General features: G+C 41.2%; 1 protein-coding gene and 1 non-coding gene across 3 annotated transcripts; both read right to left on the reverse strand.

Moving 5' to 3' along the window:
• Positions 1-840: 840 nt before the first annotated feature.
• On the reverse strand, positions 841-10,354 carry SLC25A3 (solute carrier family 25 member 3). 2 transcript variants are annotated; one of them, XM_074827005.1, is made up of 8 exons: positions 10,225-10,354; positions 9,918-10,071; positions 5,931-6,052; positions 3,173-3,352; positions 2,874-3,055; positions 1,975-2,147; positions 1,289-1,399; positions 841-1,175 (listed from the first exon to the last, which is right to left on the reverse strand). In XM_074827005.1, the coding sequence occupies exons 2-8, from the start codon at positions 10,063-10,065 to the stop codon at positions 1,015-1,017; spliced, it is 1,077 nt and encodes a 358-aa protein (XP_074683106.1). In that variant the 5' UTR covers positions 10,066-10,071; positions 10,225-10,354; the 3' UTR covers positions 841-1,014. The 2 variants fall into 2 exon arrangements, with proteins under 2 accessions (XP_074683106.1, XP_074683107.1); XM_074827006.1 differs by lacking the exon at positions 5,931-6,052 and adding an exon at positions 6,217-6,338.
• On the reverse strand, positions 2,461-2,700 carry LOC141924890 (small nucleolar RNA SNORA53). The gene has a single exon (XR_012623691.1). It is a non-coding gene; the product is annotated as a small nucleolar RNA SNORA53 (small nucleolar RNA).
• Positions 10,355-13,192: the final 2,838 nt, after the last annotated feature.

Raw genomic sequence — 13,192 nt, forward strand, 5'->3', positions numbered from 1 at the left:
TCATTGTCTTAACAAAACATTGCACGAGTGTCTTCCCTTGCATGTCTAGGAGCCTAGATTTCTTCCCATCAAGTAAGGTCCAAAAAAAGATTGGTATGGCTTCTTGCACTGCAGCAGTGCATGGTTCAACCAAAACTCTGCTTTACAGTTAAACTAATTCAGAAAAAAAATATATCAAAGCACAGGAGTAACCAAGTATAGGGAAAAGTTGACAAGTTCATTAAAGTCTACAGTAAGAGGCAAGGCATTTTTATTTTACTGTAAAGCTGTAGTAAGCTTTTAGTGGTTGGGTATCTTTGAGAATCTTCATCAACATCAGCTTTTCTTTTGTTAAGGTGGCAGCTACTGTTTAATTCCACAGTACAACCAGAAGGACTGAGTTCTTTGGTGTGATTCAAAGCCAACAGAAGCAAAAGTTAGTCAAATAAGCATAAGTTAGTTATGTTGGGATGACCACCCCAAAGCAGAAACAGCTCTATTACATGTAAGGTTCCTGTATGAAGAACACCAATATTATGACCAGGATGCCCTAGCAGATTGCAGTCTCATCTCAGCCATTCCACTCAGCTGTTTTACAGTAACAGCTTATTATAGGCAAATAAAACAGTGGACTCAAAATGCATAGAACTGCAGGTTAAGTTTCTGCTGTTCTGCAATGACAGGTTCTTGGCACTTCTCTGGAAACAGCGAAAGCCTATTTTTGTTACAATTGTTTCATAATTCTCTAGTTCCTAAAGTGTAGAATAGGTTAAATTATTTTTTAGGGGGTGGGGGAAAGTATTTGAGGTATTTGCTGCTATGAAATGAAGCTTACATATGCAGTAGTAAACAGACACTAAGCACTCTGTTTCTCATTTATTTCAGGCAATGACAGTGGTAGAATTTAAACCCTCATGTGGGATGAGGGTACAGCCAATAATGACATCATATAGTTTGTTTTCTACATAGTCAAATATATAAAAGTTTCATGAAACTCATCACTGGGACAGCCAGCATAGTCAGTCCATGAATTGTCTATTCAGTTAGACCAAGCTTCTTCTTCAGAGATTCTGGCATTTCAGGTGGAGGTGGACGAGGAAGTCTGAAATAAACCTTCACAGAATCGTAGATGAACCACTGTAGTGCAGTCAGGGTACCAATCATAATGATACGTGCAAACAGACCTTTCCATACACCTGTAGAGCAAAACAAAAGATGAGTAGCATACAAAGCCAGGAAAAAGAAATCTTCCCCAAAAGACAAAACACCACAAGCACTTGATCCAAAATACATAAAAGTAAGGATGTACCTCTGAATCCAAGCCTCATAAGAACCTGTGAAGCAGAACTGCCCTTTTCTTTGTTCAACACAGACACCACGGAGTCAGCAGGATGGGAAACAATTGCACAGAACACACCAGCTGAAAGAGTAATTTGACATTAGTTCTGTGGTGTACAGCTGAAGCAAGCTGTACCATTACTGTGTACATTAAGTACAACCAGCTGAAACCAAACCTTCTAATAACTTCTGTGCAATTTACATCAAGCCTCCCTGTATCCTAAAAGGACAGCAGCTACATCCTACAATGTGACGTGAATATTAGAAAACACCTCAGTTCTGCTCTTGCATCACCTCTTCTGCTGAAACAAAACTCCTTCTGAATATTGAAAATTCCCCTTTCATCCAGATTTCTCTCCCCTTCCTTCAACCTTCCCCAGCCTAGCAAAGATGCAAGTTTTTTCACTTAAATCAGCTGCAGTTTCTAAGCTTGGACATTAACATTGGTAATACATAGAACTTAAAATTAAGAGCACTGTCCTACTACAGACCCATTTTCCACTTACAGATTGAATATAGTTTTTTTTCCCTTCACATTTTAAAGTGAGAAGTAAATTCTGCCATTCTAGTTACATCTATTTGATATTCTGAGGAAGGATAGACTTCTAGAGTTGCGGTAGTCCATTAATGAAGTGTAGGACTTAAAAGATTCCTTACCAATATAGCCTGCAATAAATGTGACTACCAGCTGTTCTCCTTTTGTACATTCACTTCGTGGCTTGGGAACGACATACTTGTAGAGAGCTTCAACAGTACGCTCAAAGCAGGCAAATTTCATCATTGTGTATGGAATCTGTCTCATCCATAGCGGAGCAACACCTTTATAGAAACTTAACCAGAGAAGAGACACTCAATTTCATTTTCTCCAGTATTTAAAATACATGTCTAACTTGAGAAAAGATTAGTTAGCTTATTGTTGCTATCGACAATACAACTTCTAAATACTGACACTGTAAGGCTTAAGTGTCTTAATACCTACGAACCAGAAATTTAAGTTTTATTAGTTCCCAAGTACTAACTTGAAACAGCAACACAAATTAGAATTTACCTGATCACTACACCGCACACCTGTTTTTGTAGTCACTTTTCAGAATATGATGCATTGCAGCAATGCCACACTGATACTACAAGTGCAGTAAGGCTCATGTCTGCATACCAGCCAAGTCCCGATAGTAATACATGACTCGTATGTTTACAGCCACTTCCATCAGAACAGAAAGCTAACATGCAGTTATATTACTCTTACATGCCAATGACTCAAGCATCTTTGACTGTACAACCAAAAAGTTGCTGAATATCTCTGACTGGAACTGCTAGAAACTGAAGTTATCCAGCAGAACTCAGCACAAAGATACTCACAAAGATGGATCTAAGGAGCATGTGGAATTAACAGCCAGTTCAGCACAGATTCCCTGCAGTATGTTGTTATGTGGAAATACAAAGTCCAAAAAGTATTATAAGCTAAGACCACAAATAGTTTTGGCAACAGTTCTTCATTAGGAAAAAATACTCAACATCAAGAACCTGGATAAAAATAAAAATCGAGATATACTTACGCCCAGATGCCTTCTTCTCCAAACATTTTAGGTACAGCCTGCCGCAGAGTGTTTGCATATCCAGGCTGTGTCTGAATACGAACTTTAGCAGCTTCCATCGGAGCCAGAGCAATGTCAGCAAAAAACTCTGCACTGGCAGACGCAGCTAAATATAGTGAAGTACGCCACAGATATGCATTTTCCTGAAGTGAATTTAAACACACATTTTTATTAATGAATCATGCTTTTGTGATTACTCTCTGTTACTAATACTATTATGTTGTAGATGTATAGCCTCATGTAAACCACCTAAAGCTTACCTCTCCCAGCATGTTGCCATACAGGATTTTGAAAACTTCATAGAAACCAAATTTACAAAGCCCCTGCATGGAATATCCAATAAAGGTAGGAGCCCATCCCTTAGCCAAGCCACGAACACCATCTTCTTTGACTGTCACTGAAAATCCATTGAAGATGCTCTTGTATTTTTGTGGATCAACCTAAAGAGAATAGGCAGTTAACTTCTAGATATAGCTTACTATTTCCCTTCTCACACCCCCACCTGAAATATAAATTCTTAAATTCCTCACACAGCTGGCTTCCTAAGGTTCCCTGGAGGGATAACGTACTCATACTCACCACAAGGTTACACTAATGTAACTGTAACGGTAATTTGCTAGTCTCAAATCCTAACTTATTTTAACAGCCAGTATGTTCCTCAATACTCAGGAACCACGAAACAATACGAATTTCTGTATCGGAGAGATTTACTGAAATCACTATTCTAACACCGTCTGTAGTATACTGGCATATCTATGTTTAGATCAGATTCTTTAAAAATTTGTCAGCTTCTGTCAGCAATCTCAACCACTCTGCATGTCATACCTATGTACACTCAAGTGTTGCCACAAACCAAACCTTACGATTCACTTGATTCTTCATCAGAAAAGGTCATTTGTCCACTGTTAGTTTGATCCCTCCACACAGTCAGACTAAGACAGATGGAGCAAAGCAGATCAAACAGTATTCAAGAAGTTCTACACTTGTACTTTGACTTCACAGTAAAGTGAAGTAAAATATTTTCTGCACACAAAACTTTCAGTGAAATTTTATTAATAACTTATCAGAAATAAAAAAACCCAACCTGAATAATTGTTTCATGTGAAAAGAAACCATTTAACAGAAATTCTTAAACAGATCATTCTGACAAATTTTAAGTCACATCACACTGTTACTTTTCATATTTGACATCATCCAACATTTCCTCAGAGAGATAAGAAGATATCAAATTAGAAGTCAACCAAAGCTTTCAGAAACAGCTATGGGACATGCATGCCAACCTGCAGTGACTGATATTTTGTCTTACAGTGTGCCAACAACCTACTTGAGAACTAGTTCACCTAAATATGTCAATTTTAAAATATTCAGTATTTCAGAAAATTGCGTATTTATTCGGGCACTGTAAAATGAAACTGTTCATGTAGGAACCATGCTTATTTATCATCTACAGAAAAGGTGACTTCTTAAAAAGACATGAGGGCAGGCAACGGGTTTCTTCCTGGAGAATCTAGGATTAGTAACATGCTCTGTACTGGATCTGTAAAGAGATAAATGCTGACAGGTTTTACAAGGTCACAGCTGGAATCCACATGGAACCCTCGTGTTGCACCTTCCTCTTAGTGCTGGAGAAGGAAGGGGAAGTACTACCACCCTTACCACATAAGCAGCCCAGGACAGGTAGCCCAAGCTGAGCACACCTACCAAGCAGTTGAAGCCTGGCAAGTATGAGGCCTTGCTCCCAGTTGTGTATGCAGCACTGTATAGCTCTCAGGCCTTCTGCCCATTATCCCAATTTTCAGTCAGATTAAGAACTGTTTGAGATGCTACATCCTCTTTACCCATGATCAATCTCCTTCTCAGGAAGCTCAAACCTTAGGCACAGGTAGTCAAGCTACAGATCTCAGATTACGAAGTCCGTAACAATAGAAGAGTGCACTTAAGCTACATTTCAGAAATAAAACACATACTCAGTTACAGTTATTCTCTACTCGTAGAAATAGGGAATTCCTACAGTTAGCCTGGTCTCAAAGCAAATTTTGTAGAAAGCAGCACGTTGCCCTCATTTGATGCACCCTGTGTTTGTCCGATGTGTTACAGAATTACTAGTTTGAGACCAGAATTTCAGATGCTCTCAAGTAGGTGAAAAAGCCTCTCTTGTAAAGAATGCTAAATAAAGGCCTTCCAGAACACAATTTTACAGGATATCACATGCAGTACTCCTAGCGCAAGTAGTAGGCCTCACTAATTTATAGTTTCCTCCTAATTTCAGGAGTTCTATAATTACAAAATCGCCACTTTTATATTCAGTGTCAACAGGGAAGTCATTAACTACTCTATTTCCAGAAATTTAGAAGTGTGCTTTAATTTGCTTCACTTTTGAGGCACAGATTTGCCTGAATAAATCCACTAGTATGTTTTATCCATGGCTGTTCACTAGGTGATTTTAATGTGGAAGTTGGTATTGCAAATTAAGTGCAATGTGATGACACTCCTTTCAGTTAGATTAAGAACCACTTCAAGGAAACTAGCACTGATGGCCTTACCAATACTATATCGAGTTTTACCTATTCTATTCAAAGTGCCATCATTAGAAAGTATCCAATCCATAAGCCATGCATCGATATCCACAACGTTAATGGATCAAATTACACATGCATGTCACTCCAGGCTGAAAACCACAGATCTTCCAAAGATACTATTTCCTTTCTCCAAAAGCACATGAATAGCACTAGACAGCCTACCAGCCAGCAAAGAGTAACATTGTGGTGGGTGCCTTTCAGCAAAAACAGTCAGTTAAACATGCCTTAAATGTAGTCAAAAATAATTCTAGAATATCCTAAATGTCCCTGCTTCTCTTGAAAGTGGTACTTTGTTAGTCTCACAGCAGTAGACTTGATAAAAGACCATTCAAGTTTACTCACTTCCTGTCATCCAGAAAAGACCAGGTCCCTACTGTTAATTCTTAATATGATGGCTACATAGAGAAAAAGTTTAATAAATGTTTAAGTTAATACAAACCTGCATACGACATTTCACTAAATCCAGAGGTACAACAGCAGTGTGTGTCAGGCCACAACTTAGGACCCCACCAACGCCACAGAGAGCATAAAACTTGAGCGAGCCATATTCACAACTGTATTCTGCAGCAAAAAATAAAGACACACCATGCTTTTACATAAACTCCATGCACTGTTGGACAGTGATGTCCAGGGGATAGTTTATGCCTCCAAGTCATTAGTAGATTAAATATACCACACTAAACATGCTTTGTCAATGTCACCACATACCAACATGCAGAACAAACCTGTATTCTGCATTTAACCAGGTCTAGAGGAACCAGTGCTGTATGTGTTGTTCCACAGCTAATAATCCCACCAAGGCCACAAAGCATAAAGAATCTGCCTGAGCCATACGCACAGCTGTATTCTAGTTAATTGAAAAAAATTACAGATATATATGATCAATCATAAATGGTAACAAAGACCAGAAAAGAAACAAAATTGACTGAGTGCTACCTTCTCAAGTGTATTAAACTGAAATAATGTCCCATGCTGTATTATTCAACTGTAGAGTTATACTCAAAAATAATTCCCTTGCTTTAAATTAACACCTTTTGGACTGACAAGATTCCATTCTAAGCCTTCCAAATCGAGTTTGTTCCTTTAAAAAAAGCAATGGAAGAAACAGTTCAGTTTTAGCTCACAGCACACTTGAACCACAGAAATTAATCCCAGAAGCTGCTAGTGGAAATTATGACTCAGAAGTTGCAAGGTCCAACATTTTCTTCTATCAAGGAATTAAGAATAGTGTTTCTCTAGTATTCTTGAGACAAAGCTTCTCTGGTTAAATATTCTGTGATAGCGCAACTTCTGCATTTAAGTACAGACCATAGAAATCTACAAGATCAGCACTGGATCTTTAGGAAGATACATTCTCAGGTATTTTTCAGATTCTTTATACATTTTTTTAAAAAATATTTCTTTCAAATACAGAATCTCAGATTTATGCAGTTTTCGTTTCATGAAACTGCAGAACATTATTAAATTAATCATCACATTCAATGCCCATAAACAGGGTTCATTAAAGAATCTTTCAGATCACATTTAATCAAGGGATACTTAATTTGCAGTGTTCTATACAGTACTGCATATAAAACCACCCAGTCTTAAGAACAAGTTATTAATTTTCACAAAATCCAATAGAACAAAGTTACTGGAGCTGAAAAACAATAATCAGTTTCCCTCTTCCATTTCTGAAGAAGCTAGGGAGGGTATGATTATATGCAACCAGAAAACACTCAAGTTTACAATTAACAGTACGAAATAAGCATAAGGTAGCAGCACAGTTCTACTATGCTTAGCATTTTAAATATATAAGTAAAAGCAAAACTCATATACTGAATAAGCATATAGAAAACAATATGCTATGTAGAAAATATTCCCCAGAGTAGCAAGGGATAATCTAGGTTCTTCTGCTATTAGATCTAGTGGTGTTACTTCAATATAATGGGATATTAAAGGGTTATACCAACTTAAGAACTGTCTTTAGAGAGTCGTTAATGAAAAAGACAGAAAAAACTTATCCTATTCAGAGCTTCTCTGCCCTGTCTTTTTGCTTCTGAAATAAATTCCTTTATGAACATCAACAAAAATTCACAATTATGTTCAACAGCATCAACAGAGCACCAGTTAACACTAGCAGGCTTATCCAGCTCATAACTTTGCTATTATAAGGGAACTTCTTCCCCAGAATGCTCCAGATTTTACATGACATTTTATATTCACACTTCTCACCTTACTCTTCAAAATTAATCACCAAGACAACAAAAATGTTTTTTCTTTATTCTAAAATAACAAATTCCAAATCACAGACACTGTATTAAGCCTAAACTTAAAAGTGAGAAATCAGTTAACAGTCAAGAATAATGCATAACCTATGAGAATTTTTTTTAATTGAGATGCTGCTCAAGACTGTAAATATGCTAGTCCAGGACTTACATGCGCCTCTAAAGTAGCTTGGTTATGCTAGCAGATTTGCAGACAGCAGTAATATTTTGTTTACAACTTGCCAGAATGACTGGTTAAACAAACACAAACAAGGCTTTCTATGAAGGTGTAATCGGAGAACAGACTCTTGGTCTCTATTCAGCTCTGCCTAGTTGCATCTTTGGCCTGCAGCACAACAGTACTGCAGTAGTTACCATGCTGCCCAGGTACCAGAAATATTTGTTCACACTCCCTTTTTCACAACAATTTACTGTTAGAAGTCATACTCCTCAACTGACAGAGACAGACATCTGTATAATCCACAGAAAAGTAGAGCTTTATTACAGTGCTATTCAGACTGACCTGTTGGCTAGGTGTTCAAAAAGAGTAATTAAGAAAAACAAGCCAGTATCAATTAGATTTGAGCTCTTTACAGGTACGTTAAGTTTGTAGTGGTATGGCAGTATTAGGAAAAAAGCCATAGTAGATCCCACACTTTCTATTTCAGAAGTAGTCAAATTTCCTAAAAACTGTTATCTGAAAAAGAGCACCAGCTAAATATGTTGTACAAAGGGCAAGAAAGTTATTCTAACATACCTAGGACTGACTTAACACAAACACTCTGAAGCTACTGAAATATAAATATACAGCACAAAAACATGCCTGCTCTGTTAGGACAGCTACATCGTAACTATTTCATTTCTCTGCTTCTGATCTGACATGTTAGCAAGGACAAATTCAAAGAGCCGATCATAAAACACTTTGTCTCTGAGCTGTGTTACAGTTGTTGCCCTAAGCTGAACTCAGAAGGTCTTGTGGTTTGTACTGACTTTGTGTGACCTTGTGTAAGCTCCAGTTATCTTCTGCAACATGTTACTCTCCCAACACAAAGGCCAGAGAACCAACTGGCACGTGAAATAACGAACAGAGCAGATAAAACTACAAAGACTAAGAAATTATGGTCAACTTTGACCGAATTTGCCTACAAACAGGATGAAGAATTAGCATAATGCTTTTAAGAAATAAGTGCACCTACTGAATATCTTTAGCATACTGAAAAGCGATTTAAGGCTTTAGTTAGCTAGCAATAAGATTACGACACTGAAAGCCAGAAGTCCTTACTTGAAAACTTGGTAAGATCTCACACCAATGTCTGTCTCTCTTTCACATATTATGTGAATGTTCATGAAAGAGCACTAACATACTTCAGTAATCACAGTACTTCAGAATAGGTATCGGTTTTTGTAAAATAACGGCAAAGAGATAGTTTTAAGTTATTAACAGCTTAAAAGAATTATAATTTTAACATCTACCTCTGCTATTAGCAGTATCATCAAGGTCTGACCCTTGGAAGTCACAAAAGTGATCAGGAAACATACAGGAAGCACTTGCACTTAAATCTAAAATGCATCACTGTATCTTAAGACAGCAGAGCTATCTGGCATATGCCCCAAAACTATAAAGGAGAAAAAAAAAAAAAAGCAGGGAAAAAACCCACAAAATAGAACAATTGCAGGCACCTCTAATGTGTCCAGATGTTTAGGTGTCCAGCTGTGAATAAACAGGAGGGAAAAATAAGAGGAAAATAAATAAAAGGATGGGAGAAATGGTCTTTCAAATCCATTCAGATTCAGGTGATGTTCTTCTCCGCGAAAGAAAGAAGTACGGGCCTACATCCCCAGCAGAGCCAGAAAAAGCACTCCCTTATTCCCAAGCCAGAATCCATTCGAAGCCTCTGTAATTACTCTGAACCAGAACCTTCCTGTGTCCTTTCCCAGTAACATCGGATCTTGCTGCCACTCAGCACCCACCGCTCAGGGAGCGGAAGAGGCTGCCAGCGCCTCCCCCACCCGTGCCCTTCCTCGTCCTCCAAGCGGGCGCGTGGGCCTAGCGCCGGCTCCTCCCCGTCCGGGCCGAGCCCCGCTGAGCGCTAACCCTCCCTCCGCCGCCCCGACGGGCACCGGCGCCTCCACCACCCGCAGGCCTCGCCGCCGCTGCGACCCGTCCCTCCCTCTCTTACCTTCAGCGGCGGATGCGGCCGCCAAGCTCCGCTGCGTAGTAGGCGCTTCCGCTGGCTCCGCACGCTTCCTCACCCCATCCTGGATCAGCTGGAAGTGCGGCGCGTAGAAGGGGTTGAGCCGGGTGAGCGGCACGATGGACGAGAACATGGCGACCTGAGACGGACAAGAAGAGTAAAACGGCTGGGACTAGGAGGCGCCCCACGGGCCCTCCCAGATGGCCCCGCACCCGCCAGGCAGCCCGTCGCCCTGGGGCGAGCAGCGGGTCCCACCGGGCGGGCAGGTCGCCCGCACGCCGCCCCGACTCACCTCCTAAGATGGCGGCAGCGCGCGGACCGCTGCTCGGGCGGCAGCTCGGCGCAGAGGCTGACCGCGCGCCCGGCTCCGTCACTTTGTCCTTCGCCGACGCGAGGGGCGGAGCCGGGGCCCAAGAAGCTGCAGCGCGATTGGCGGAGGCGCTCTGCGAACCGGCGATGTCGCGCATGCGCACGCGAGGCCAACCCTCGTCGCGCACCGCGCCCTGGGCGGTCGGTCCCTGCCGGTCCCCAGGCCGCGCCCCGGGCGGCGAGGCGGGGGCTCGGCTAGCGGAGCCCCGGGGGGCGAGGAGGGGGTGTGAGTGCGCGGTCTGAGTCCCACGGCTGCCCGTCGGCTCCCGGTGCGGTCGGCGGCTGCCCTTGCAGAGGTCAGGCTGGCACCGCAGCCGCGACAGACCTGAGCAACGCGGACGGAAGGCCCAGCGGCAGGGAGACGGATTTTTTTGGGTAGACAGGGTCTATCAGTGCGCTCTCCCCGTCTTAAGCCCAGTGCCAGAACTGGGCCTGCCTTCTCACTGCCCCTCTCTGGGCGCTTGCCGGTTAGTCCACGTGCTTCCCGCAGCCTTCGGAAGCTGTTACAGCCCAGGGCAATGTCAAACCAGAGACGCTCTCCAGCGCCTGCTCCGCAGCCACCACACGCACATCACCCCTGTGGCAGCACCCTGCTGCTGGCACCGGCAGACCTGCCTTGAATCACACCCTGGTTTTAAAATTAGTTTAAAGAAGCCCTCAGCATTGCCCCAGATTCCAGTTTTGTTTACTTGCATCTAGTAATACTTTAATCACAGCCTGGTAAAGCTGCGAGACACAGCTCTCTTAACAAAAGGTTAAGCCCTTTCATCAGGCTCCTGCCACAGCACAGCGTAAGCCCAAGCGTGGTCAGGAGGAAGGCCACCAAATGTACTACCTGCAGCCTCTACAGCTGCATTTCACCTCTGGAGGTCAAGCTTGCAAGGCATCTTGACACCGCCCATGCTACAACAGCTGCAGCTGCTTACAGAAGAATTGCTAGCTACTGGTTTGTTAAAAGTAGAATGTTATTTAGCACAGCACCACGCTTGGCCTTAACTACCTTAAACTATGCCTTTTCTAACACTCTATGATTTCACTCATTTTAGTTGATTTACGCAGTACAAAAGTGGCAGAGCACAGTTCAGCTCTCCAGTTACTGAAGAGGTAAGAACTCCCAAGTTTTCACCATCTTGATCATATTCTTTCCATTATAGTGCTCTGTAACAACATAAGCACAGAAGACGGCAAAGCAGGAGGCACGCACTGGATATCCCAGCTATTACTTCTGGGCATGGAGCCATAATGCAACTGATAACACCTATGCCACCACACTGAAGAAACACCCCTTCGGTCAGCTGAGCGGCTCCTATCAAACTTCCTGGAGGATGACCTGCTACACTAACCTTAGGACTTGGCTCTGCTTGCTGTATTTCACAACCAAGTTGATCCAGGCAGACTGTCATACACAGGCAAAAATGACACATGCCAAATAGCCAACCTAGACTTCTGTGACAGTGCTAAGTCCCTCTTGAGTAAACTAGAGTCCAGCTGCTTCCAGAGTGGGAAAAGGTCAGCTGAAACTTGCATTCTTTAACTTCTTTCATTTAACAACCAGCTGAGAGACTGAAGTGCTGTTTACTTCACTGTCACTGATGGAAGACAGGCCAGAATTGTTCATTTTGCCATTACTTGTTCTGCTCTACTCATGTGCATCTAAACAATTGTTGGTAGCAATGTTTTATCTAAAAGCCAAACACCAATACTTTTTTTTAATTAGCTAATAACCTCTAAACATGACTGAGACTTGGGCTCTTCTCTTGAAATTACGTACCATGTATCAATACATATATTGAAATTACAATCATTGCAATTCTTGCAGACTTTTCTGATTTTTAACATGCAGAAAACCTCTGCTCCTTCCAAATATGAAGGATGAACGTGATTATATAAATCTAATGGCAATTTGTGTGCACGAGTAGTACTGACAGTCTGTGGATCAGTTTCCTTGGTTTTAGCTGAGAGTTAACTTCTAACAGCTGTACTATTAAACAGCAAAGTCTAACATATCTCCATGAAATGTATCTCTGCTGAATGCATATCATTTTACATAGAAAATCTCTTCAGTTCTTCCCAGATGTGAAATAATAAAATAGCAATAGCTGTAATTCAAACCATCTAGCTTAATCTGATTTCTGACACACACTGAAGGTAGTAATAGATGAAGACTTGAAAGATGTTACCTTTTGGTGTCCACCTGTCAGATTCACAGTGAGAAGAGCTACTGTAAATTAAATCCATCTTCCTAATCAGTAGCTTTTCAAATGTTGGGAGTTTAAGAAAATGTCTGTTTGGCAACTCCAAAGTTTTCCTAATTACATCTCTCCCTTCTGTTATTAACACCCACCACACGCATCCCCCCTCCGTTCCCCAAGCAGCATACAACCAAGAAATTGTATTACAATAACTTTTCACAGCTCTTAACATTTTGATGAAGCCTGTAAGTAAAATCAAAGCTCTTATAACCTTGTTCTCCAGATGACATTGTTTTCAAAAATATACAAGATAGTGAAACAACGTTCCACATCTTTGATAATCAGGTTAGCACAAGTAGCATCTGCTCCTGTTGTAGGCATGTGGTTTACATACTCATTGTATCAATGCCAAAATTACCAGACCGTGATTCTAGAGAATCAGTAACAGGTCAATTCAAGCTGTAAATAGGTTTCACAGCCCAAAGGGAAGCCTTAACACTGCAGGATCTCCTTCAACAGGATCCAAACTAGCTAGGTTGAACAACAGCAGTCACATCCTCTGAATGCAGGATAGCACTGAAAACTCTCCTATTCTTATTAGTCATTGCTGTAAGTGTCCTCATCTGATAATCTTTTCTAATCTAAATTCTCCCCAGACATTACATGTTTTTCTTCCCTAAAACATCTTATTTTTCCTAA

Source organism: Strix aluco, chromosome 5 (genome assembly GCF_031877795.1).
Source record: "Strix aluco isolate bStrAlu1 chromosome 5, bStrAlu1.hap1, whole genome shotgun sequence".
NCBI classification, from domain to species: domain Eukaryota; kingdom Metazoa; phylum Chordata; class Aves; order Strigiformes; family Strigidae; genus Strix; species Strix aluco.

Coding starts and splice junctions, on each gene's coding strand:
- SLC25A3 (XM_074827005.1), bottom strand. CDS start 10,065: ATGTTCTCGTCCATCGTGCCGCTCACCCGGCTCAACCCCTTCTACGCG. Junction 6,053..9,917: donor GGCCGCATCCGCCGCTGAAG/GTAAGAGAGGGA, acceptor TTTTTGCTGCAG/AATACAGTTGTGAATATGGC. Junction 2,148..2,873: donor GGAGAAGAAGGCATCTGGGC/GTAAGTATATCT, acceptor TCTCTGGTTAAG/TTTCTATAAAGGTGTTGCTC.